Here is a 27,232-nt window from a genome sequence, read left to right as displayed (position 1 = left end):
CTCTGTAAAATCAGGATGGTAAATACCTTACAGGGTAATCAGATTCAAAACATAGAGAATCCCTCTAGGCAAAACCTTAAGTTACAAAAAGACACAAAAACAGGAATATACATTCCATTCAGCACAGCTTATTTTATCAGCCATTTAAACAAAACAGAATCTAACGCATATCTAGCTAGATTACTTACTAAGTTCTAAAACTCCATTCCTTTTCTGTTCCCGGCAAAAGCATCACACAGAGAGAACCTTTGTTTCTCCCCCCCTCCAGCTTTGAAAGTATCTTGTCTCCTCATTGGTCATTTTGGTCAGGTGCCAGCGAGGTTATCCTAGCTTCTTAACCCTTTACAGGTGAAAGGGTTTTTCCTCTGGCCAGGAGGGATTTAAAGGTGTTTACCCTTCCTTTTACATTTATGACACAAGCACATTCCAGAAGGGTGGTACCATAGCACCTCGATAGCAGCACATTCCCCAAAGATAACAGAAACATGCTGACCCTCTTAAGGATAAGGTCAGGGTGACAACATGATGAAGAGAGATGTTTTGATTGAAACTACAGGTACAAGCCAGTGGGTGGCACCCTAATATATCAGAGGGTGGCACCCTGATATGTCAAGGGTGATATGTAACTTGTTTGTATTGGTGTATAAAGATGTCTCTCAGAGGGAGAGTCTTTGTCCAGCCGAGGGGGCAGTGGAAAGTCCTGCCACTGACTGAGCTGTGTCCATTGTCACGGGCATATATGGCTAGTGTAACCGTAGTCATTGATCTGGGGAGCTGGGACTGTGCTTTGCTGACAATAAACCTGACCAAGTGCCTTCGCACCTTAACAGATTTTTGTGGTCATTGCGCAGTTCACTTGAGATCTACTGTGCCAGCTATCTGCGCAGAGCTGGGACAGCACACGGGGAAACCACACACGCAGCCAAACATCTGATGACACTGCCTAGTTGTCACCTAGCACCCTTCACTGGAACCCAGATGGGGTATAGTTAAACAATTACAACCCATACTCGATGGGGACCACATTCTGAAAGAAATTTTTCCCAAACCCCCACTTCTGGCCTTCAAACAACCTCCCAAACTTGCCAAGCTCATCATCAAAAGCAAGCTCCCCACAGCAGGATACACCAACTCGAAGTGGCACCAGACCCTGCCAGAACAACAGATGTAAAACCTGTAGACATATCTCCATTGCTATGATGATCAACACCCCACCCCCTTCAAGATCCAAGGGCCTTACATATACCTATCACAATGTGATTTCCCTTATTCAGTGCACTAAATACCCCAATAACAACTACATAGGTAAAACAACACTCCGTACGCTCTCAAATGAACTCATACAGAACAACAATACAAGACAAAAGCACATTATCATCTGTGGGCTAATACTTTTCACAAAACCATCACTCCATATCTGACCTCAGTCCTCCTCCTCCAAGATAATCTGCACAACACCTTCAAAAGACAAGCCTGGGAGCTTAAATTGAGAACTATAATAGACACTAAAAATCATGGTCTTAATAGAGACCAATCTGTAACCCACTAAAACCCGGCCTACTTTGTCCTGTGGCTGCAGAGATTCTAATGGGCCACATTACCTTGAATGAATTCTTGGAATATGTATAAACTACTTATGCTGAACATCCGTTTCACCTTGTATTTAGCTATGATGCTCTGTGTACTTTTCCCAGACCTGAAGAAGAGCTCTGTGTTGCTCAACAGCTTTGTCTCCAACACCAACAGAACACTGTCCAATGAAAGATACTGCCACACCCACCTTGTCTCTTTAATATCCTGGGACCAACATGGCTATAGCAACACTGCAAACAAATTTTAAAAGGGCAAATAGGATGACCGGGGTGATTACAGACCTGTCAGCCTAACTTTGATCCCAGGCAAAATAAACAGAACATATGTTATAGAACTCTATTAATGAAGAATTAAAGGTGAGTAATATAATTCATGCCAATCAACATGAGTTTAGTCAAATTAATTTTATTTTTTTATGACATGGTTAAAATTTGGTGGACAAATGTAACAGTACTAATTACTTAGACTTCTGTATGGCATTTGACTGCATGATATTTTGATTAGAAACCAGAACCATACAAAAATCAACATGATAAACATTAAATGACTTATTAAAAAATGATGTAGCTAAATTATAGGGCTCAAAATGTAACTAAACAGGACATCATCATCATCAATCGGATACGCTTCAGTGGGGTCCCACAAGGCTTGGTTCTTGGCCCTATCTATGCTAGTCAACATTTTAATCAATGACTTGGAAGAAAACATAAAATACTGATAAATTTTGAAGATGGCACAAAGATTGGAGGAGTGGTAAATAATGAGGATGAGCGGTCACTGATACAGTGATCTGGATCGCTTGGTGCAAGCGAACAATATCCATTTTAATATGGCTAAATGTATATGCATACAGCTAAGGAGGAGGATACAGGCCATGCTTACAGGATGGGGGGAGGGGGGTTGCTCCATCCTGGAAAGCAGTGAATCTGAAAAAGGCTTGAGCATCATGGTGGGTAGTCAGCTGAACATGTGCTCCCAATGCAACATTTGTGGTCAGAAGGGATACTCTGATCTTTGGATGTATAAAAAGGGAAATATCTAGTAGGAACGGAGAGGTTACATTACCTCTGTATTTGGCACTGGTACACTCACTACTGTAATACAGCATCCAGTTCTGGTGTCTACAGTTCAAGAAGGAAGTTGATAAATTGTAGAGGGTTCAGAGAACAGCTGTGAGAATGATTAAAGGTTTAGACAACATGCCTTATAATGAGACATTTAAGGAGCTCACTCTATTTAGCTTATCAAAGAGAAGTACCTAAATGGATAACAGAAATTTTATAATAAAGGTCTCCTCTTTATTCTGGCAGATAAAGGTATAACAAAATCCAGTGGCTGGAAGTTGAAGCCTAGGAAGTCTGCTCAATTGCTGATGGCTCCTGGGAGAGCTGTTGGGGTTATCTCATGGTGTCAACTTGTCCATAACTTGATTACCTTCTGGCACAGGTGTAATGAGCAGGCATCTCCTGGCTTGTTTACATAGTACATCGCAGATGTGTCATCCATGAGAATATGCATGATGGGATTCTTTAAAACAGGAAGGAATATTATGCAAGCTAATCTGATCACTCATAATTCTAGATCATTTATGCGTAGAGTCATGTCCTTTTGAGACCACATTCCTTTTATCTGGAGGTGGTCTAGTTGTGCACCCCAATCCCTGTTCCTGATGCATCTGTGATTAGTGTCTTTTGTAGGAAGAAATGTAGAGAAGGGCTTATGAACATTCTTGGGATCTGACCACTAGCTCAGAATGTGAGCTGGAACCACGATATGCATGTTCATTTGATGTCTCCTGTGATGATACATCGACCTTAGCCAGCCTTGTAAAGGACGTAGGTGAAGCCTGGCAAGTGGTATCATGTATGTGCATACTGATAAGTGGCTTAGAAGTCTGAAGCGAGTTTTTACTGTGTGTGTGTAATGGGGTACTTGGCCCCTTAGATGAAACAGGAGCCAGTTCTGCTGTTCCAGTCCAGGTGCACCCTAGTTTGGTGTCACGAATTTGGTGTAACCCTGGGAGTTATAAATGCAAGACAGATCAAAGGCAAGGGACAGTTTAGAACCCAAGGTTGAGAGACAGTTCAGAAAAAGAGCAGAGCTGGGTTAAGAGCTTCAAGAAGGGATGATCGAAGTTCTGAAGTGAATATTCCCGATTTGAAGAGAGAAACCCCTCTCCTGATCTGTGTAAATGAAGGGGAGAAGGGGTGTCCCAAGGAGGGGGCAAATGAATAGAATCCTTCAATGGTGATGCTGGATTTTTGAGGTGGCACAAGTAATGTGTGGTCTGGGATGTGTACCAGTGCTCAGTGTAGTGCCATCAGGGCCAAGACTGGTGCCAAAGACATAGCAACTAATGCTAGTACCAACACCAATCCTGGTGCTTGTCAGCAGCTAACAGTGTTAGATGTAGGCACTCAATCTCTTTGTTACCAAGCCGGAAGCTGTGCCAGTGTCATTTGCCCCATCATAGGAATGGGCTCAGTGCTCTGTTCCTGGGATGAGAGTGAAGGTTTAAGCCTCTCTTTACGGAAAGAGATATGAGTATGAAGAACAATGTTTATCTTGGTGTTCTTATATCCCTTGTCTTGGTGAGGAGCAGCATCAGTTTTCAGTGCTGGCGTTGTAGCCAGTACCGAGATAGTTTTTGCTGGTCTCAAATCCTTGCCTAACAGTGCTACAGTTCCTTTGCTGGTACTGCCCTTAGGTGTTGTATGCTGGCTAACAGGGTCACTGGCTGATTGGAACTCAGAAGCTACTAGTTCCATTTTGGAGACTGATGCCCATTCTCTAGGGTCTGAAGTTCCTCTCACTGACTGCTCAAGAAGGTAAAACTTCTGCTAAGGGTCCCTGGATTTACTTGTTCTTGTAGAAAAAGTACAGGAAACCAAGCAGCAGTCCAGCACATGGCTCTCACCTTTATGAAGCTTTTATGATAGTCTGTCAGAGGAATGAGTTTGTTAGATGATGGACAGAGTTTGAAGCCTAAGGGCTTCAAATACACCATTTTAGATTAAGAGAGTGGCACAGAATGCTACAGACAATTTAAGAAATTAAGTTTTTTTAAAATGTTATTAAAAATTAAAGGAAAGGGGAAATTTGTTAGGAAATTAAACTGAACTGCCTAATTAGAGGAGGAAAATGCAAAAAGAAAAATTTAACTGATGGCTATAAGAAGGAACTGAGGGTTGGTTGTAGCCATTCTGCTTTTTATGCTCTCAGGTAGGGGAAGGGCACAAGGACATGCCTGGTGCATGGGAGGCCCAACAAACAATGCTATTCAAAGAGTCTGATCTTGCACACAAGCTGAATGAGCACCTGGAGTGAGATCCACACAGACATATACTCTCCTGATGGACTACTACCACAGCCGAGTCCAGTGGAGACACTTAAGTTTGATTCCCTTCTTGCAACAAGAGATAGGGGACAGAGAATAGGATGTTCTTTTGAGGGCCCTACGCTCTGGAACTTGATCCTCACCTTGTCTGAAATAGCCTGAATTTGTTGATCTTCATATTTCACTGTAAAGTCTGACGCTTTATTGGGTGGGTGGGGGGGAAATGGTGATTTTATGAGGGAATTGTTTTTTTGGTTGAGTAGGATTTTTTTTAATTTTTTTTTTGCTGCAGTGGTATGGTGCTACTGGATGGTATATTAACTTTTCGGGGCTGCTAGGTGATATTTCTGTGACTAAATTTAAATTACTGTTAGGATTGTAAGTTTAATTACTGTCAGGGAGCCTAGAGCTTGTGAGCATATAGGCATTATCTTATACTTTAAATCAAAATAAATGAAATATACACTTGAAACAGAATTGGCCAAAGTGTGGTCCACAGTTTTACAATGTAGTTTAAAAGTTCCCCCACCTTTAATATATATGTATGGCATACAGATACTACAGGTCTCAACACGTGACTGTTCTGAGCAATGGCATTTCTATATTGAAAATAAACAGCTGCAGTTTGCTGCATTTTTTTTAAAAATATCAGCATAGGCCATCTGGCTCTAGACAAGTTGCCAACTTGGCCCTCAGGTGGACAAAATTTGGTGAGTCAAAAGTTAAATATGGAAAACTTCCACCTGATCTATTTCTTGGCCCTATGAACCTCGCTCCTTAAAATTATAGAAGGACGGTATCCAAGCTTCCTAAAAGTGTAAAAAAAAATTGCTACTTCAGAGCAGATGTCAAAGGAACCAGAGGGACTGAGGAAGCTTTCCTCTCTTGATACTCTGTCGTCCTTTATAACGACTAAGCCTTCAGACTGTCTGCAAGTATGCTGGGACTGATGTGCATACTGAAAGTTTTTCTGTGAATGCTGGTACTGCCACTGACAGCAAAAAAAAAAAAAAAAAAAAAAAAAAAAAGGCCCGCCTTTTAAATAACAGTTGAGAGAAACTGTTTATACAGGGCATCACCTGTCTTTCTACTGAACAAATCAGGACCGCTGAGAGACAAATCCAACACTGCAAACCTCTCACAAGAGGTCGAGGCACATGTTCTTGACTACAAATGCCTGTGCTAAAAACTAATGGCCAAACCAGCAGACCCAAGAAATAGCATCTGACATCTAATTTATACTCTGACAATTATTTTACATGAAATGACGACAAAGAGTAGACACATTTACAAAAACACAATTGAAGAATACACATACAGTCTTCAAAGGAATGTTCTTGGAAGCAAAAAATATCTATAAGGTAGGTAATGTTTTATGTCATTCATAAAACGCTTCAGTAGAGTTGGAAGACAAAGTACAGGCGCTCTATGTTCAATAAGATTTGAAAAAATTTCACAAAATGACTATTACAGAGATCATGTTTTGACTGCCATCACCCAAAAAAGAAACAACATTAAGTGAATAAATGTACTCTTAGTAACTGAGTTGTTAATTCTAAATTGTATCTGAGAGCTCTCTATGCAGATTAGCTAAAAAGACATTTTATGCAATACGAAATTAAAGTGGTCACATAAAACTACATCAAGTTACTTTGAGAGGCCATCACCTCTCAATGGCTAGTTAAGCCCACATATGTTACATATAAAGTTCATTTGTTCCATATCCTTACCACACAGACATCTGCCTGTTTACATGAACATGTAGGGCTGATTAACAACTCGAGCTGAGATCGAAGTTTCTCATCATCCCCAAGAACCTGATTGAATTTCTTCACAAAATCTTGTGCTTTTCCAGGATCTGGAAGGTTTTCTATATTAATAAAATTGAAACATAAGATAAACCTACAACTTATAACTCAGCACAATTTAGCTATTTCAATATTTGTAATCATGCAATCTTCAGATACACTGTAATAACTATTTACAGAGCAAATTAACACACTCACTTGCTATGGTCATCAGCTTTCCAAACATGGCACTACTATTTGCTTCCGACTGGGGAGGAGGAAAAAAAGCATCAGTGATATTCCCTAATATGCTATATTACACACTTCATTTGATCTGTCACTACTTTTGTTGCAGCCCTCTCCATTTTAATTTTTTGGAACAACAGACAAAAAATAAAGTACAATGGTATTAACAACAAGTGTTACACTAAAAAAACCTGCAAAACTAATATGTAGTATACATTCTGCCTTTTGTAATAAGACAGAACTGCAACAAGCCACTGAAACATGATAAACCAAACATGAATTTTCATCTACAGTTTCAGGATACAGCCTATACGGAGAATTCAAGCAACATCCTATTTTACTAAAATATCATTTGAACTCTGCTTTAACACGAACAAATTATCATTATTTTGATGTTACAGCATTTTCCATTTAAGAATCTTAAAACACTACAGTGAATTAAGCGAAAGTGAGAAACGGACAATAAAATGTTACATATGACTTTTTGACTCTTTTAGAAGTTGTTAGTTGGAAACAGAAACTCATGATAAATCCTGTAACTGTGAAAGTGATTTTTAAAATATCTGTTTATTTCTACTTAATGAAAGATCAACATTTTGTGAATGTAAACCAAAACAGCAAAATAATCACATTAAGCAAAAAAATTATCTCTATGTAAATTAGCTCTAATGATAAAGCAATACGTTTTTAAAAACCGTACAGTGGGCTGCTTATGCAAGTCCAGTAATTCCCGTACATGACTCCTAAGCATATTCTGGCACTTCCACATCTCATTCAGTGCTCTGTAAAGGGGAGGGAAAAAGAATGACAATCATATTCGTTCAAATGCTGTAAGAATGTGCTAGTTTTATGGAGCTAGTAAAGCATATGCTATTATTATTAGCTGAGTTTATATTTTTCACATGTACAACATTTGTAACACACTAGAAAGGTGTTCTATCAAATGTTACACTAACTGGGGTTACAAGTTTCAAGCATAGTGGACAAGATTTTGTCTCATATATAACAATGTAATCCAGAACATCTCCATTGATTTCAGTGGAGCTGCTCAAGATTTATACTGGTGAAATTGAAACCAGAACCTGGTCCATTATCTTTGTCAGAGCTTTCAACTTCCATGAAGCCTTAAAAAAAACATCACACACCTAGGAAACTTCCCAACCCCAAAAACAAACATAACCTCCCCTCAAAAACTAAAACAGAATGAAAATTGAAAAGAATTTCTCGTATAAGAAACAAAGAGAATATTTTAGTTAAAAAATATTAAGATCTCTAAAGTAGAAAATTTGAAGCTAAGGTTCCTAAGCCCAACCCTAGCTCTGTCCCTCTACCTGAATTAATCCTTTAACCAATGTCCTCCCAAACATTCTTCCCTTCTAGGACAAATCAGTCACTCTATACTACAAAACTTGTCTACAAAAGACAAACGCACATGAGACTCAATCCTCCACTATACCATCCTCATACTAATATACCAATATTATACCATTTTGTATCAGTTAAGACATACAAGCCAGAGACAACACCATCTCCCTACTGTCCATCCATCTATAACCAATCTGCTATGGACAAGATATTACAGATGCCCCATTCTCTCACACACAAAAAATGGAAATAATATTCTCACGGGCCACAAATTTATTTGCATTCTGTTCAATTTACACATTGAACAGACAGAAGTCTCATAATACTAACTGCCAATACCAAAAACCTTATAATTCTTTTAAAAGCCATATTGTAGCCCTAAAATTGTTACTAAATTGACATTTTGAATTTTGTTCAACTATATCTTTCTTGCACATTACTTTCAATCTTGCAACCAGGTAACCAATCTTATTCAAAATAACTGACATCAGGGTTTGTTATTCTTGATGTAAAAATCATTGAAAACATTAAAATTGGATCAAAATACCTCCTAACATCAGGGCATCCTGTTTTTATTGTAGTTATCCATCTGGAATCAGCATTTAAAAATATGTGTACTTGAAATACTTTGAAACTATAATTGCAAACAATATTGAGAATTCATTATTTATTATTGTTTTGTTCATCTTGTGATAGCACAGTGGGGGATCTGGATGATAGATGCTGTACAAACACTATGGAGGACCCGCACAGGGAAGTGAAACTACACAGAGAAGTTTCCAATCTAAGAAACAATTACATAAATAAAAATCAGTTTAGTTCATTTCACCAGCTATTAATGTCTAAATCCAGAGGAGTTAGAGTTCTCAAATTACTTGACTAACAAGAACATCAAGTCTTGTCATTACCAGTACTTTGACTATGAGATAGCAAAAAAGACTGATAATTTTCTATCAAAAGGCATGTGCTGGAAAATACTCAAAAGAAAGATATATTTTAAAAGTATCTAAGCAGCCTACTTTTCTACCTCTACTCACTTGACAGCATTTGGATCCAAGCTAGCATATAAATAGTACAAGCATTTCATTCTCTCTTCTGTTTCCAAATTGTGTGGGACAAGATACTGAGCAAAGATTTTCTCTACCAGTAACCTGCAGAAAAGAGAAAAAGTTTAAATAACTTTTTAATACCGTATATTTCCAAAGTCATCCATAATGTCAGATTAATTGTAAAACAGAGATCCTGACCTCTTGAGGTCCCTTGTAGCCCTACATTTCTATGATTTTATGCTATACCGGCACCGGAACCGTCTCCTAATGGGTAGAAGAAGATAATAACTATCTGCTTTCCACAGGTTTCCTTCCTGCTGCTATTGGAAAGGTGTGAAAGAAATGCCCAGATGAACTCTCCCCCATTCCTTCAGATGCCAAGAAAAATGGGCCTTAATCACCCATGATATTCTCCTCTCTCCCTCTAGATTCTTTGAATAACTAGTCTCAGGATCTCTTCTTGTCGCTATTCTCATTTAAAGGGGAACAGGAAGAGTATGCACACCCATAGAGTAAAAAACACAAAAGGAGAATACAATAAGAAGCTGAAGAAAAGGTAGAATTAGCAAAATGTCTCAAAAGGTAAGGATAGTATTAGAGAAACAGAAACAATGTATTTAAAACTGCTCATATTTATGATAAAAAAAACTAAGGACAAACAACACTGAAAAAGATGGAGGTAAACATACATCAAGATATACTTAAGAAAAAAGAGTGAAGGGAAAACGAAGTGGGCAAAGTTAAATTCCTCAACTTCTTTTATAGAAACTTTGATTAAAGAACTTCACAATAAAGTAGTTGCAGTTTATATGATTATATGTAAATAAAATACAAAAACAGACTGTACAACAGATCAGCTTTAATCACACAGTGATATAATTGCATACCAAAAATACATTAAAAGAACATTTTTAGGGTTGCAAAGTCAAGCTCTAAAATGTTAGGCAGTGACAAAATTAAGGCTGTGTAACCTTCGTTCTGCGTGTGTGTGATGATACAAACATGATCACATACTATTTCCCTGCCCCCTCTCCAGTTTTATTCAGTGCACAGGATGGATAGTGCTCAAGGACTGAGACGGCTGTTCAATAACTCTTTTTATCCCCATCATTCAGTGTGGCCCTGAGGGTTTTCACAGAAGAGGAACAGAGTCACAGAGGAAATAACCAAAATTTGCAAAAGACTACACTAATCTGAGACACATAGGGCCTGATTTTCAGAGGACATAGCATTTTAATAGTACTCTGTAAGCTCAAAGCACTGTACACGCATTAAGTTAACCCCTGCAACACTACATTTGAGGGTTGTGGGTAAGTATTCTTACGTTCATTTACAGATGGGGAAACTGAAACAAGACAGACAAAATCATTTACCATACCACAGAGCAAGTCAGCTAGAATTGGAACTCAGTGCTTTTGAGCCCCAACAGTGGTTCATCCCACCAAATCACACTGCCATACTATTGGAGAGAATGAGCATTCCCAGCTCTCATTGACTTCAGCTGCAGTTGTGAGCATCAAGCACCTCTACAAATCAAGCCCCAATTTTTTTCAAGTTGGGCACCCAGAAAATAAGTAGCATACAACTTGTGGGCACCTGGGAAAATGCTGGTCTAAATGATTTGCCCAGAATCACAAAAGGAATCTATGGCAGGAACAGAAACCTAATCTCCTCAGTGGCATTCAACCGCCTTAACTATGACAAAATACTGTGACAGACTGATAATATCCTGTATTATCCTGAATAAACCTTATGGAATTAAGATAAACTTTACTGAATGAAGTTTAATGAATTAGGGTTAACACCTTTGGAGCTCATTGTATTGCAAATGCAAATGTTTATGTACTATTGTGAGAGTGTATGGAATTTAGCAGAAAAACAAGATTAATGAAATCAGTGGAAAGAATTAGGAAGTTCAAAGGTCTTTCTGGATCAATACATATAAAGTGGATTTCTTTCAGAAACACAATGAGGTGAGGGGAATGCAAATTCTCTCCCTCCAAAGCCAACCTTCTGAAGATATACAAAGGGTCTCTCTCCCTAGGGTGTACTACCTACCTGCTTCTGGAAACTCCAGTTCAAAACCCCCTGGGCTGTATAAAAAGGGAACTGAATATGTTATGAGGGTGCTTGTTCTAAGATGAAGCCACAAGGATGCCCGTAGGATGAGTTACTAAAATACTGCACTTGCTAGAGCCCCTAGGATGAACTCTGGTAAGCTTATTAGCATAGGTTCTTTTATGGTTTTTAATATGTTTTCTCTGTTATTCTTTACCTTAAAAATAAAGTAGACTTGCTTAGAAAGAACTGTATAGTAACTTATATCTGTAGCAATTACACTGTTATCTGTCTCTGAAGAGAAGACAAGAAGGTATCTTTGGGCAACCTGTCTGCATTGGGAACAACAAGTGAAGGCATGGGCACTGTCCAACCTGAGAATACCCTGATCAATAGGCAGAGATGCATTTTTCCACCCAAGAGAGGGAACTGCTGTGGAACTGAAAGCCAAGAGTGGGTACCCTTGCTGAATCACTGACAAGAAAATACAGGTGCAGTTGCCATAACATGACACATACTTTCTCTTCTTTCAGTCCTCTGCCTTATTCATTCCACAATTCTAATTTTTGTAACAAGTGAGGCAAGGGTTCTACAGACAACCACCTCATTCACTAGGCTAACACTGATTTATTCCCTGCACGCTACCCATCTTGTGCACTGAAGGAGGCAACGGGTCCTATTAAAAAAAAAAAAAGTACCTCATGTAATTAAAGACTGTATTATTATGCATGCCTATGAAAGCAGAATTAAGGTTGCACAGGGAATGATGGATTTTAGCAGTCAGCCTTAGCAACCTTAGCAAAAAAAAAACACTCCACAATAAACAAAAACTGAGTACAGGAGAAGCAAAAGTAGAGTCTTTTTCTAAGAAGCAGTCCGTCAGTTTAAGAAAGAAAAAGCTAGCCAGCGTCTCAGATCTAGCTCCAAGTCTACAATTTGGGGCTAGATACAAAAAAACCTGAACATCCTAAACAGCTTAGTGCAAATAACACCATGCCTTTAATCGGGGGTGGGGCGGGAGTGTTGAATTAATTCTGAATCTATATGAAACACTTGCAGCACTAATGTTTAAAATGTGCCATGAGGACATCATTAGCATCTTCTAACAAATTCCTCAGGATAAGTCTACACTTTTGTTCTTCAGAATATTTCTTATAGCTATACAATTAAATTTATGAAGGCTTAAATTGACTCACTTGTCATCAATGCTATTCTGATAATATATGTGCAAAAGTTTATCCTTTATCCAGCTCACTTTCTCTGCAGCATCTTTGCCAGCCTCAGCATGAAGACAATACTTCTTGTATAGCTGGGCAAGTCCCATCATAGCTTCTTTTCTTACTCGCCACTTAAGAGAAAAATATGTTTATTAAATATCTATCACAAACACACACAATATATACTAAATGCAATGAAGTGAGAAAGACAAAGTTAACAGACAGATGCAGTAAACACTCTGAACTTTAATTCATGGAAGCAACCAGAACAGAACAGAACAATGATTCATTTAGTTAGGTATTACTGTCTCCTACATAATGATCTACATTGGAAGCTTCAGAAGATCCAACTTTTCCTCTCTCTCCACCCCAAAGAAGTTCATGAAGCTGCAATTCTGATATGTGTACTTTTGGAGAGAATTTCTTCCACATCTCAGCTAGTCCTGAAGTATGAGAATTCATAGTGCTTGTGACAGACTGACAATGTCCTGAATTTATTTTATTGAATTACATTAAACCTTACTGAACTAAGGTTCATACTTTGGTGGTATATGATATTTAAAATGCAAATGTTTTTGTGAGATTGTGAAATTGTATAGAAATTCTTTAACAGAAAGAAAAGATTAATGCAATCTCCAGAAGGTATCATGAAGTTCAAAGGTCTTTTTGGAAAAATAGGTGTGATGAGGATTTCCTAGTAAGTACCTTGGGTTGAGAGGGATGCAAATTATCCCCTCAGAAGGCAACCTTTGAATATATGTCCTATGAGAGAGAGAGAGACTCATTGTGTACTAATTACCTGCATCTGGAAACTCCAGATCAAAGACCCTGAAAGGGCAAACTGAACAGGTTATGAGTATGATTGTCTTAGCTCAAGCTGTGATAAACTGATAACCCCAAGGACTTCCCAGGGTTGGGGTTAAAGGACTTATCTTTCCAGAATCCATGTTAGGGCCGGGGTTAATTCTAGTAAGCCTATTACCATACATTTATACTGTTTTGTTGTTCTTAATGTTTTTTCTTTAATACTTTTTACCTTAAGGATAAAGTAGGTCTGCTTAGAAAGAACTGTGCAGTAGTTATAACTGTTGATAATCACTCTCTGGAGAGAAAGAAAGCAGGTGTCCTTCGGGCAACCTATCTATGCTGGGAAATACAGAGTACTGTGCAGTCTGGGAATACCCCAGTCAGAAGGGAGAGACACAGAGGTCTTCACGCAGGAAAGGCAATGGCCGAGGGGAAATATTGGTGCAGTTCCCCTGAACTGTGACAGTGCTCATAATTTTTTAATCCTATCTAGTGTAATTGCATTCATGTAGTGTGTCTAATCTCATTCCAATTTTACTAAACTATTTGCCTCCATACTGTCCACTCATTTTATAAAGCTCTTATGCCTCCCTCTCAGTATTATTCATTAGTGGCAATGCTCAAAGGCCCCAATTATGCTAGTGGTCCTACCCCAAAGAGGTTACATTTTTCTTGTAAAAAATGAATTCTGATTTCAATCCATCGTTGTATGGAAGTGTCTCAAATCCTATTTTGCTCAAACCACTTTCTATTTCTACCAACTCCTTTTTCAGCTGGAATAACAAAATTAATCCATTATTTATTCCAAGGACCTTTGTTGAGTTGATGAGAGAACTTTCATCTTGCCAAATCATTGCAAACTAAAGTCCCCCATTCTAAAATTGACAGTGCATGGACAATTTGCTATATCCACAGAGAACCCCACTGAAGTTAATGGAGCTCTCTACATGAACAGAGAAGTCTGCTGATACACCATCAATTGAATAGTCAGGAGCTATTCCATATAAAGAGGGAAAAATCAGATCCATGTTTTGCCATATATTTCTTAAATCACAAAGCAATTCACAATCAGTAACATTGGATGTAGGTAAAAGGCAAAAAGAAAAGGAGTACTTGTGGCACCTTAGAGACTACCCAATTTATTTGAGCATGAGCTTTCGTGAGCTATAGTATCCGATGAAGTGAGCTGTAGCTCACGAAAGCTCATGCTCAAATAAATTGGTTAGTCTCTAAGGTGCCACAAGTACTCCTTTTCTTTTTGCGAATACAGACTAACACGGCTGTTACTCTGAAACCGGTAAAAGGCAAGACACTATGAATTTTCCACTAGGTGGCATGACATCATATGCAGATTTTAGAACAGAAAACTTTCAAGTACACATAAAATCAATTATGTAAGTTATAAAATATTTACATCTTTGTGGGTATTTGCCTACTTACCTACCAACTAAAACAAACTAAGAAGAAAAAGTATTACAAAAATATTTATTTTTCAAAAAGTAGTAAAATACTGTTTTCCACATTTAGATGTAGATGTTCACATCTTGAGCTATGTGTTCATTAGATATCATACAGGAGACAGGAAAGACTGAGTTGTCATTGGGAAGAAAGAAGGAAGGTGAAGGAGAAGGATTAGGAGGAAAGGTTTTGGAAAAATTCAGCTTTGGACAGGTTATGCTTAAGATGGCAGTAGAACGTCCATCAAAAGGAGGTATCAGAAGCAGCTTGAAATGTGAAATTGGTAGGCTGGGGAATCACTGGCACAAAGGTAGTAGTTGAAATCATGGGAACAGAGTGGGACAGTAACAGAGAGAACAAGGGAGGGCAGAATCCTGTGAGAATGCGATCAGATGAAGGAGAAATTCAGATATCACAGTGATGGGTGTAGAAAAGAATCTATAGCGAAAAGGGAAGGTAAGAAGCTATTATATGAAAAACTGAAAGATCAGTCAGTAGGGTACTGATCACAGTCAAATAAGCCAAGAGAGAAGAGAAACAAAAGTTGGAGAATGAGATCATCAGCGTCAAAGGCAGCAGAATGATAAAGAAGGATAAGGATAGAAAAGCGCTCTTTTGATTTAGCTCAAAAGAGATTTTAAATACCTTGGTCAAAACCTTCCTGGGATACCTGGTACAATTAATCTCTTCTGTACCTGGGTGAGACAACAGTTTCCTGAGGTTCCAAAGAACCCTTTATTTGTCAGAAAGGTCCTTCTTCAGTTTTCTATTAAATCCAGGATAGAAAAATCACCAGCTTCCCCCTTTTTCCTCAATTCAAGGGGTCTCTAAAACAGGAGCCAGGAAGGTTGTCAGCTCCCCAAATGCTTTTGAATCCTCCTTCAGTGGAGGAGGAAAAGTTAAAACGGGAGATACTCAGGGAAGTGGTTAAAGAGAGAAGGGAGCTTGGAGTCTGTTCCTTTGATTTCTCATCCCAAAGCTACTCACTAAAGTAGACTGACACAAGAGTCTCTTTCTGAGGAAGGGAAAAGTCCCTAGCTGGTCTAGGATGTTTGGGCAAATGGGAACTTGAGCCAACTTTCAAAGGCTATCCCAAACCTTTCCTTCAATAAGTGTCTTCCTAGAGAATTGAGATGAGATGGCACCATTCAACTTGGAGTCTCTAAGACAAAATGACCTGTTTCATCAGAAGAGGAAAGTGTTTGAACCATTTCTGCAGTGCCCTTTCTACAAGCAGGCTGGGTCTTTAGAAAAAGAGCTCTCCTGGAGGACTCTCATGGATCAGGTGCTTTCAGGTCCCCTCTCCTGGAAGCACTAAGACAACTTACACCAATGAATAGAACTAAGTCAGTAGTCTACAAAAATCTTTGAATAGCTGAATAAAAAGAGTAGCCCAAAAAGAATCAGATGGAAACAAATGGATGGACGTGTGTCAAGAACAAGGGCTTGTCCAAGGGGAATATGAACTGTGGAAAGCAAGTATTGTCATCACAAGAACTAGCAGGTACTGATGCAGGAGAGTAGTTAAATGAGGTTTAAAGCCTGTGTCCAGAACTCAAAAGATTACTAGATTCATAATGAGGAGGTCACAAGCAGATATAGAATAATAAGGCAAAAGCTTAAAAAAAACTGATGAATGCTGAGAGCTCACAAAAGTTATATAAGTATCCCTACTCACTTTGAAAGACAATTAAAATACACAGGAGTGAAAGCCTTTTAAAAACACCATGTTATATTACTGTTTACCTCAAATAGTTGTGTGTGCTTTGTAGCCATTTCCAGTCAGCTGTCAATTTTTATTTTTCCCAGAATTTAAGTCCATTAAGCTCTTTTCAGAGATGAATCCCATAAAGAAACCCCATCTAGAGCTGAAGTTAGTCTTCACTGACAAGTTTCTGGGAGGGTGCCTGATTCCTTTAGGCCAATCACACTGTCAGACCTCTGGCTAGTGAGGAGCTGATGGTGAAATTCACAATATTCCTGGCAGAATAATGATCTCATTTCCCTGATATATAGCCCCTGCTCAGACACACTGACTGCATTTCAACAGTCTGCCTTCTAGCGAGAATTAATGTAGCCACTGCATTCTAATTCAGTGGTCTCCAAAGTGGGGTGCATGCACCCCAGGGGGTGCGCAAGATGATCGACTGGGGGGCGCAGCAGGAGGAGCGCTGCCGGAGCAAAAGGGCAGTGCGGCAGGAGGAGCAACGCTGGAGGGGGGAAAAAAAGGGGGGGGGCGGGGCGTGGTCCTGAGTCCTCCAGTGTCACTTCTCTCCGGCCGCTGGCTACATGGCTGCCCCTGCTCCTCTTGAGTCCTCCAGCCCAAGCTCTCAGGGCCACATTCTGAAAGGGGCTTTAGAGCCGCAGGCCAGGGCCCTGGGGACCCCTTAGCCCCTGCGTTCCAGGTGGCCCTGCCTGCCCCGAGGGGAAGGGGGGCAGCTCCCAGAATCATGGCTCCCAGAATCGTGGCCATGGGGGTGATGCTGTACTGCGCAGAGCCACCTCCACGCACCCTGCACCAAACAGGAGCTGTCCCAGGTAAGTGTTCTGTACCTCCTGCCTGCCCCAGCCCTGAGCCTCTTCCTGCACCCCAACCCTGAGCACCCTCCCACACTCTAACTTCCTCCCAGACCCCACACCCCCACCCCGAGCGCCCCGCTGCACCCTAACTCGCTCCCAGACCCTGCACCCCACCCTGAGCGCCTGCTATATTACAAAGTGTTAAACCAAAATTTTCAAAAATAATAAAGCATATTCAATCACATTGCTCTCACTAAAATTAATAATTTTTTTTAGTGAGAGCAAAAAGGTTTTTCGTATTGTTAATAAATAAAAACATTATTTTAAAAATAATTTATTTCATCTTTATCTCTGTTTTTTAATTTCTATTTTTTGTGTATGTTTTATAATTTACACAATATATTAGTACAGTAGTACATGTATATAATTTATACATAAATAAATATACATATATTAGGGGTGCGTGCTCAAAAAATTTTTACTGATAAGGGTGCACGATCAAAAAAGTTTGGAAACCACTGTTCTAATTAACTGCGCAAAACTGTAACCTATATCCTCAGTGCATAGAAGATTCAGGTTGGACAGGAACCAACAGTGTGCCCTTGTTGCCAAGAAGGCTAATGGCATTTTGGGCTGTATAAGTAGGGGCACTGCAAGGAGATCGAGGGATGAGATCATTCCCCTCTATTGGTGAGGCCTCATCTGGAGTACTGTGTCCAGTTTTGGGGCCCCACACTACAAGAAGGATGTGAAAAAATTGGAAAACATCCAGCGGAGGGCAACAAAAATGATTAGGGGACTGGAACACATGACTTATGAGGCGAGGCTGAGGGAACTGGGATTGTTTCGTCTGCAGAAGAGAAAAATGAGGAGGCATTTGATAGCTGCTTTCAACTACCTGAAAGGGGGTTCCAAAGAGGATGATGGATCTAGACTGTTCTCAGTGGTAGCAGATGACAGAACAAGGACTAATAGTCTCAAGTTGCAGTGGGGGAAGTTTAGGTTGGATATTACGAAAAACTTTTTCACTAGGAGGGTGGTGAAGCACTGGGATAGGTTACCTAGGGAGGTGGTGGAATCTCCTTCCTTTGAGGTTTTTAAGGTCAGGCTTGACAAAGCCCTGGCTGGGATGATTTAGTTGGGGACTGGTCCTGCTTTGAGCAGGGGGTTGGACTAGATGACCTCCTGAGGTCCCTTCCAACCCTGATATTCTATGGTTCTATGATTCTATGATTTAAAGGCGGAAATTACTGCAAATAAAATATTATACCTTACCCGTTTATCTAGTGTTCTTTCCCTTACAAAGCCAAGTAGCTGGTCATTGACTAAAGAAAGGTCTCTCTTCCCAGCAGTTATAATTGTAACAATGACATCATGTCGAATCGCTTCTTCTGGGTCATGTGATCTAACCTTCAAGTACTCTGTTACAATTTAAAAAAAATAAAATCAAATCAATTACCATGAAAAGTATACTCAAGTGCTTTTGTTGCAGATGCACAACAAATGACAGTTTATAAGGAAAATTAAAACAACTACACAAACCTCAGTCAAAATGTACAACTATATCAACTACTGCACATAAAATTGTATATAATAATTCTCAGTCCCAAGGTGTTTACAATATAAGTAATACACTAAAAATGTTGTAAATCATTAAAGATTTGTTTGAGTCAAAAATGACAAAATTCCGAGTGAAACTCAGCTCACTGTTCCTCAATATTTTAGATTATGATGTTTGTAACACACTGTTCTATAATGCCTTGAGGGAGCATTATTTCACAGAAGCATGATCCATCACAACAGACTAAATTAAGGATTTTATTTTAGTCATAGTGCAATCTTCTGTCAATTTAAATAGCATCATTAATATCTAAATATAGAAATTATCATCAAAATCCTGTATTTGCCTTAATGCATTAATTTAAAAAAATCTTGTAGAAAAGTCCTTTACAGTATATTTTTTTGGGGAAAAAATGGATTTGCAACAACATTCTGCAACAGCTCCCTGAGAGTTACCAGTTCTTCAAAATACATATCAGAATCTTTAAAACGATCTATTTAAACAGACTATATTGATTTTATGACTTTATAGTTAGATACCTTTTAACAAGAATTTTTTTTGCTGTTTCACTGTAATGATTATTTGAAAATTGTTACAGGGCCATTGTGTCATCTAGTATTTATGGACTACTTGAGTACATCAAATATAGACTCAACAGGCCACAACACAGCTCAAATTATGTAGTGTATGCGTGGAACTGGCCAATATCCAGTAGACCCTCATGAGATCAAACTTATTTACATCAAACTCATTTACAGTTATAACTTAAACCATATCTGAACCAGAGAGTTTCCAAAGGTGAAAAGTTAGTATTCTCTAAACTACTAGCCAACCTACTAATCCCTTTTTTATAAAATTCTAGAGAAACAGTGAATAGAAATTAAAGGATTTATTTCCTGCTTTAGCTGCAAATCACAATGCAAACTTAACTGCGGAGTCACAACCGACATCTCTCTAATCAGACCACATATAAACTTGAACAATTTTACCTTAAGATCCCCCACTTATATTCCTTTACCTAAAATACTTAGAATATATCTTTCCAATGAATATTACTGAGGTCTGGTCTACATTTAAATCTTAGATCGACATTGCTCAGGGCTATGGAAAATCCACATCTAAGCACCACAGTTATGCCAATCTAGTCCCTGGTGTAAATGAAGCTAGAACAAAAGAAACATTCCTCCATCCAACCTAGCTACCATTGCTCAGGGAGGTGGAGTTCGTACAATGATGAAAATACTCCTTTTACTGCTATAGTCTTTGTCTACACCACAGGATTACAGTGGTACAGCTATGGCACTGTAGCTATGCTACTAAAGTTCCCATAACATAGATATGGCCTAAGAAAAGACCTGCCGAAGAATACAGATGTCTCAACAGCAAAACATAAGCCATGTCTACACTACCAGCTAAATCGGCACTGCTGTGATCGAAGCAGCAGAGTTGATTTAGCAGGCCTGGTGAAGACATGCAAAGTCAAAGGGCGAGCACTCTCCTATCAACATCTGTACTCCACCTCCCCAGCTGGTAGAAGCTATGTCAATGGAAGAACATCTCTCATTGATGTAGCGTGGTGTAGACACCACTGGAAGTCATCCTAAATTATGTCGATTTCAGTTACGTAACTTGCATAAATGAACTAGTGTTACTCAGATCGATTTACAGAGCTAGTGTAGACTAACTCATAGTCTGGTGCATCAATACTAGCAGGTGAAGACAAGCAAAACTAATATTTTCCAGAGATTCCACAATACTGTGGGCACAAATTGAGTCTTAGCAATAATGCCTTATTCCACATTTCCAAAATACATGAACCATTTAAAAAAAAGGAAAATACAGACCTATTTGCCTACTGTATAAAAATCTGCTCATTCACCTTTAGCAATTACTCAAACATCTGGTTTAAGGGGAAAAAAATCTGGTAAGTGTCCTGACTTTCAGTGTGCCGAGCATTCAGTTCCTACTGAAGTCAGTGGGATCTATTGGTGCTCATCACCACTGAAAATGAGACCAAGCATGCTGAGCACATACCATATGATTATGGTATTAAAAAAAAAGAGTGTGGGGCAAAGGGGACCGAAAAATGAAAATATGCCAAAGGATGTAACTGGTCTTTGTGTTATGTTCTTCCACCCCTGCTTTCCAATTTTCACAATTTAAAACTGGCTATAATGCTGGTCTGCAGGAGGAATTTAATCTTTAGATCATGGGTGGGATTTTGTAGATCAACAGAAGCAGAGTTAGGAAAATGCTGAGTACTTCTGAAAATCCCATTCCACATGCTCAATGGTTAACCTGAAAAAAGAAAATGAGTACTTGTGGCACCTTAGAGACTAACCAATTTATTTGAGCATAAGCTTTTGTGAGCATCGTGAGATTCATCCGATGAAGTGAGCTGTAGCTCACGAAAGCTTATGCTCAAATAAATTGGTTAGTCTCTAAGGTGCCACAAGTACTCCTTTTCTTTTTGCGAATACAGACTAACACGGCGGCTACTCTGAAACCAATGGTTAACCTGCTCCGTCAGGGCCAAGATTTCATCAAAATTTGAGATGATGAGGTTAAAACTAATTCTACATAGGATAATTTCAATTGGACCACCTTTGTTCTATAAGGCTGGCATCAAAACATACCCAATATAAAATGCCTACTTTTAAAAAACTCTCTCTTGCCTTCTACAGGAAAATCTACCTTAAATGAATGCCTTAGTACTCCCCATGCAGCATGGGCAAGTCCGGTCTTAACATATTTCAGAAACATATTGCTATGTACTTGAAACAATTGCCTCCCTCGGACAAAAATTATTTTAAACTTTGAATTATGCATCTTACCGGTGAGGTCTTTTGCTAAATCCGGATGGTTCATTAAACAATGACTGGCAAATTTCACACTTTCTAATCTCACAGGGACATGGATATCATTAAATCTAGAGAATGGAAAACAATGCATGTTAATTTTTGGATTATCTTTAAAAATCAATGTTACTCTTTACATCGTCACATAAGTATGTTGAGAATGTGTTATTGTTACATCAACTGCATAAAAATAATTTTAGAGTACAAAATAATACATACAATAGAATTTGTCTTAATCTCCATTAGGTTTTCAAAAAAGTAAAGCTCAAAATGCTTCTTGTGGAAAAAAAGGGGGCAAAAAGTATCAGGATAGCAATAATACACTTAAATAGGGCCAAGATTACACCCTTGGAGTGTTGAAAATAAGAATCCTCTAATATAATGTTGCATTTGGATATTAGGAAATACTATTTCACTAGGAGGGTGGTGAAGCACTGGAATGGGTTACTTAGGGAGGTGGTAGAATCTCCATCCTTAGAGGTTTTTAAGGTCCGACTTGACAAAGCCTTGGCTGGGATGATTTAGTTGGGGATTGGTCCTGCTTTGAGCAGGGTATTGGACTAGATGACCTCCTGAGGTCTCTTCCAACCCTGATATTCTATGATTCTATGATTTTAAATTGCTATTTACTTTAAAAAAAAAAAAAGCATGTGGACTTGCGAACACACAAAAAAAACCCACCAACAAAAGCATATACAAATGTCTAGGGAGAGTGAAGTATTGTATTGGAGGTATTTAATAAATACATAGAAAAGATGCTTTTAGGTATAACTTAATGCACCATCATAAACAAGGGTCTTATATTTTGGATCTAAGATCAATTCCTGGTCTTAAGGCAATCTCTTTGCAACTTAACTTTCAATTATTTCTGTTTTAAAACACTTAACATGGATCAAAGATTCCCTATTTTAAAACTCTATTTAATGGAAATCATAAAAACATAAGAATGACCATACTGGGTCAGACCAATGGTCCATCTACCCCAATATCCTGTCTTCTAAAAGTATCCAATGCCAGATGTTTCAAAGGGAATGAACAGAATAGGTGATTCATCCCCACTGTCCAGTCCTGGCATCTGGCAGTCAGAGGCTTAGGAACATTCAGAGCATGCGGCTGACCATCTTGGCTAATAGTCATTGATGGACTTATCCTCCAGGAACTTTTCTAATTCTTTTTTAAATCGAGGTACAGTTTTGACCTTCACAACATCCCCGGCACTGAGTTCCACAGGTTTAGTGTGCGTTGTGTGAAGAAGTACCTCCTTTTGTTTGTTTTAAACTGCTGCCTATTAATTTCATTGGGTGACCCATTTTTTGTGTTGTCACTTTCTCCACACCATTCATGATTTTATATAGACCTCTATCATACCCCCTTTTGTTATCTCTTTTCTCAGTCTTTTTAATCTCTCCTCATATGGAAGCTGTTTCATTCCCCTTATTATTTTTGTTCACTTCACTGTACCTTTTCCAGTTCTAATATATCTTTTCTGAGAAGGGGCATCCAGAACTGCATGGTGTTTTCAAGGTGTGGATGGATTTACATAGTGTCATTATGATATTTACTGTCTTATCTAACCCTTTCCTAATGGTTTCTAATATTGTTAGCTTTTTTGTCTGCTGCTGCACATTGAAAAAATGGTTACCCACCTTTTTGTAACTGTTATTCTTCAAGATATGTTGCTCATGTCCATTCTATTCTAGGTGTGCGCGTGCCCACATGCACAGTCGGAGACTTTTGCCTTAGCGGTATCTGTAGGGACAGCTGTGGCGCCCTCTAGAGTGCCATGCTCATGCGGTGGTATATCAGGTGCTGCTAGCCCTAATCCCTCTCAGTTCCTTCTTGCTGGCAACTCTGACAGAGGGGTAGTAGGGCAGGTAATGGAATGGACATGAACAACACATCTCAAAGAACAACACTTACGAAAAGGTGGGTAACCGTTTTTTCTTCTTCGAGTACTTCTTCACGTCATTTCCACTCTAGGTGACTAACAAGTAGTATCCCTGCAGGTGGGCTCAGAGTTCATGGTTGTGCGGCTTGCAGCACTGCTCTACCGAAGCTAGCATTGTCTCAAGCTTGTTAGGTAACGGGTAGTGAATGTGTGAATGGACGGCCAGGTAGTGGCCTCGCAGATATCCTGAAAGGGCACTTGGGCCAGGAAGGCCAACTAAGAGGCTTGCGCTCTAGCTGAGTGAACAGTGACAACTGCCAGCGGAATCATAGCAGAAATGGATGCAGGAGGTGATCCAAGACGAAATTCTCTGGATAGACACCGGACAACCCTTTATCCTATCTGCCAGAGCGACGAACAACTGAGTCAATTTACGAAATGGACCTGTCCTCTTGATGTAGAAGGCCAGCAGTCTCCTGATGTCCAGGGAATGCAATCTATGCTTCTCCTCAGACTTATAAGGTTTTAGACAGGAGACTGGCAAGAATATGTCCTGGCTCATGTGAAACCACCTTGGGCAGGAAAGCTGGGTGTGGCTGCAAGTGGACCATGTCCTTGAAGAACATGGTATACAGTGGTTCTGAGGTGAGCGTCCTAATCTTGGAAACCCTCCATGCAGAAGTTATTGCCACCAGGAACAACATCTTCCAGGATAGTAGGAGAAGAGAACAGGACGCCAAGAGCTCGAAGGGGACTTGCATGAGCTGCGTGACCACCAGGTTAAGGTCCCACAGAGGGAAAGGATCCCAGGCTCGAGGGTTGTCACTCCAGAATCTTCAGGAACCAGACCGTCATGCCAAGCACGAAGATCGACCTTCCGTGGAATGGAGGCTGAAAGGCCATTACAGCACCAAATGGACCTTAACAGATGAAAGGGACAACCCTGAAATTTAAGATGCACAAGGCAGTACAGGATCAGCTGCAGCGAGGCCTGTGCAAGCCTAATCCCCTGGGTCAAAGCCCAGCATATAAAACGTTTCCATTTGGCCATAAAAGTGGCCCTAGTGGAGGGCTTTCTGCTTCCCAGAAGGACCTGCTGGACTCAGGTCGTGCACTCCTGCTCCTCAGAACTCAGCCAGGGAGCAACCAAGCTGTCAGGTGCAGCACCACCAGGTTTGGGTGCAAGAGCCTGCTGTGATTCTGCAACAGGAGATCCGGCCAATGGAGCAGTGGCATCAGGGCCGACACTGACAGGTCCAGAAGCCTACTGAACCTGTGCTGGCGAGGCCAAGCTGGGGCGATGAGTACAACCTTGGCCCTGTCCTGCTTGACTTTCATGAGGACCCTGTGGAGCACTGGCACCAGCGGGAAAGCGTACATCAGATCCCCCAACTATGGAAGCAGAAAGGCGCCTGACCGGGAGTACCTGTCATGCCCCCAGAATGAGCAGAACTAGTGGCACTTTGTGTTCTGGCAAGTCACAAACAGGTCTTGAGGTATTTGTTGAGTCATCGCAGGTCCAGAATGAGACGTAGGCCCCCTTTCATCTTCTGGATTAGGAAATAGTGGGAGTAGACCCCTTTCCCCATCATTTCCTGAGGAACCTTCCCTCCTCAGCCACTTACAGCTGCGGTAGGTTGTCCACCTCCTGAACAAGAAGTTGCTTGTGAGAATGGTCCCCGAAGAGGACAGGGAAGAGGTGAGGTGGGAGGGAAGGGTGGCCGTAAAGTGGAGGATGTAGCCTGATGACACTACATCTAACACCCAATGGTACGAGGTGACCCTTGATCAGGCCTAACGGAAGAGGTGGAGGCGGTTCAGGAAAAAGCAGGACAGATCCAGGGAGGTGACAGATGCATCATTCCCAAGCGCACCCTCAAAATGAACGCTTCTGGTCCCCAGGGTGTTTTGCCGGGACAGACTACGCCAGTGAGTGGGTGGATGAAGGGAGTCGGCAGTTAAACCCTCCATCCCTTCTCCTCGCAGGCTCCTACTGAGGCTGCCAGTGCCTTGGTGGCGGGGGAGGCCGGAACAACTGCCGTGCAGGCTGAGGAGTATGCATCCCCAATGAACAGAGTGTTGCTCGGGTGTCCTTTAGGCCATGCAGTCTTGCATCCATTTGGTTGGAAAACAGCTCAACTGTCCAACGGGAGGTCCTGAATGGAGGCCTGCATCTTCTGAGACAGGCCGGCAGTCTGGAGCCTCGAACTGCGCCACATGGTCACTGCCGAGGCGACCACTCGGGTAGCTGAATTGGCTACCCAGGCCACCTGGAGGGAGCACAGAGCTACCACGGTATCTTCCTCCACCAGAGCCCCAAATTCCTGGGCCACCTCCTGGGACATAGTGTCCATAAACTTAAGGAGAGAATCCCACAAGTTACAATAATAACGCCCCAAGAGGGCCGGATGGTTTGCCACCCGAAACTGGAGACTGGCCATGGAATAAATCTTGCATCCAAACAGGTCCAGTCTCTTGGCCTCTTTATTCTTAAGGATGGAACTGGCTGATCCCTGTTGGTCCTTTTAAATGGCTGCCAATATGATCAATGACCATGGGGGCAGGTGGGTGTGTAAGTATTCAAATCTCTTAGCAAGTACAAAATACTTCTTTTCCGCCCTCTTGGAAGTGGGCGGGATGGAGTTGGGGCAATATTCAGGACCTCTTTGTGCACGGAAAGCAGGCTGAACAATGTGTTCACCAGCTCCGCCATTTCCTCCGCTTTGAGCCCCAAGTTAGTGGCCACCTGAGAGAACAGTGCATGATACTCCTTGAAGTCATCCAGTGGACTAGCCTTGGAGGGCCCCGCCACTGCCTCGTCCTGAGAGGAGGAGAATGACTAGAGGCATCGGGGGAGGGCCTGGGGCATCGTCACCTGCTGGGCAGGGAGGTCTCAGGGTGGGCACCGGTTCCTCCACCACTGTGTCCACCGGCACGTCCTGCATCGAGCCTGGTGCCACCAATACCAACCTTGCTTTGTCCAATGTGGCGATCGAGGACTGGCGGGATGGGGCAACAGCATGACAGGCACGCCCCAGGCACTCCAATAGGGCCATCGTGTCGGCCACTGGCCCTGCTGCCAAGTTGGCATCACCACAGCTAATGTACCTTCCGGAGCCCAGTCATGTTGCTGCCTAGGCGCGCGGGGGAGGGGGGGGAGGGGCGCGTGCTAAACTCCCTCTCTGTGCTGGAGAAGTCCTCCTCCTCTGATGACCAGGGTGGGGTCATCGAGAGCTGGATCTGGCGGCTAACTGTTGCGGCAGGTGACTCGTGCTGGGAAAGGTCCGACCAGTTCCAGGAGCAGGGAGAGCGACGCTGAGCTGGGGAGCATCCCTGAGGCCCTGGTGACCCGTAAAGGCGAACTGGTGACCTGGGCTGATGCGGTAACCAAGGGCATGGCAACACAGGGATCTGCTTTGATTCCGGAGACCAATGGCGCTCACTTGTCTTGTGCAAGACCCTCATGGTGGGCTTGCCCTCATGGGGAG

General features: G+C 40.9%; 1 protein-coding gene across 2 annotated transcripts in view; it reads right to left on the bottom strand.

The window, feature by feature from the left end:
* PDS5A (PDS5 cohesin associated factor A) overlaps positions 1 to 27,232 on the bottom strand; it is a 167,385-nt gene that overhangs the window by 48,154 nt on the left and 91,999 nt on the right. For both annotated transcript variants that reach the window (XM_084627255.1, XM_084627256.1), the window contains exons 11-17: positions 21,833 to 21,927; positions 18,713 to 18,858; positions 12,632 to 12,783; positions 9,366 to 9,479; positions 7,664 to 7,745; positions 6,937 to 6,985; positions 6,661 to 6,800 (exon numbers count right to left, since the gene is read on the bottom strand). In XM_084627255.1, coding sequence (XP_084483381.1) covers positions 6,661 to 6,800; positions 6,937 to 6,985; positions 7,664 to 7,745; positions 9,366 to 9,479; positions 12,632 to 12,783; positions 18,713 to 18,858; positions 21,833 to 21,927 — 778 coding nt within the window. The remainder of the gene's footprint in view (positions 1 to 6,660; positions 6,801 to 6,936; positions 6,986 to 7,663; positions 7,746 to 9,365; positions 9,480 to 12,631; positions 12,784 to 18,712; positions 18,859 to 21,832; positions 21,928 to 27,232) is intronic.

Source organism: Lepidochelys olivacea, assembly GCF_965140295.1.
Source record: "Lepidochelys olivacea isolate rLepOli2 genome assembly, chromosome: 4".
Lineage (NCBI taxonomy): Eukaryota > Metazoa > Chordata > Testudines > Cheloniidae > Lepidochelys > Lepidochelys olivacea.
Note: the sequence above shows the minus strand (reverse complement) of the source record. Positions and strands in the feature narration are given on the sequence as shown.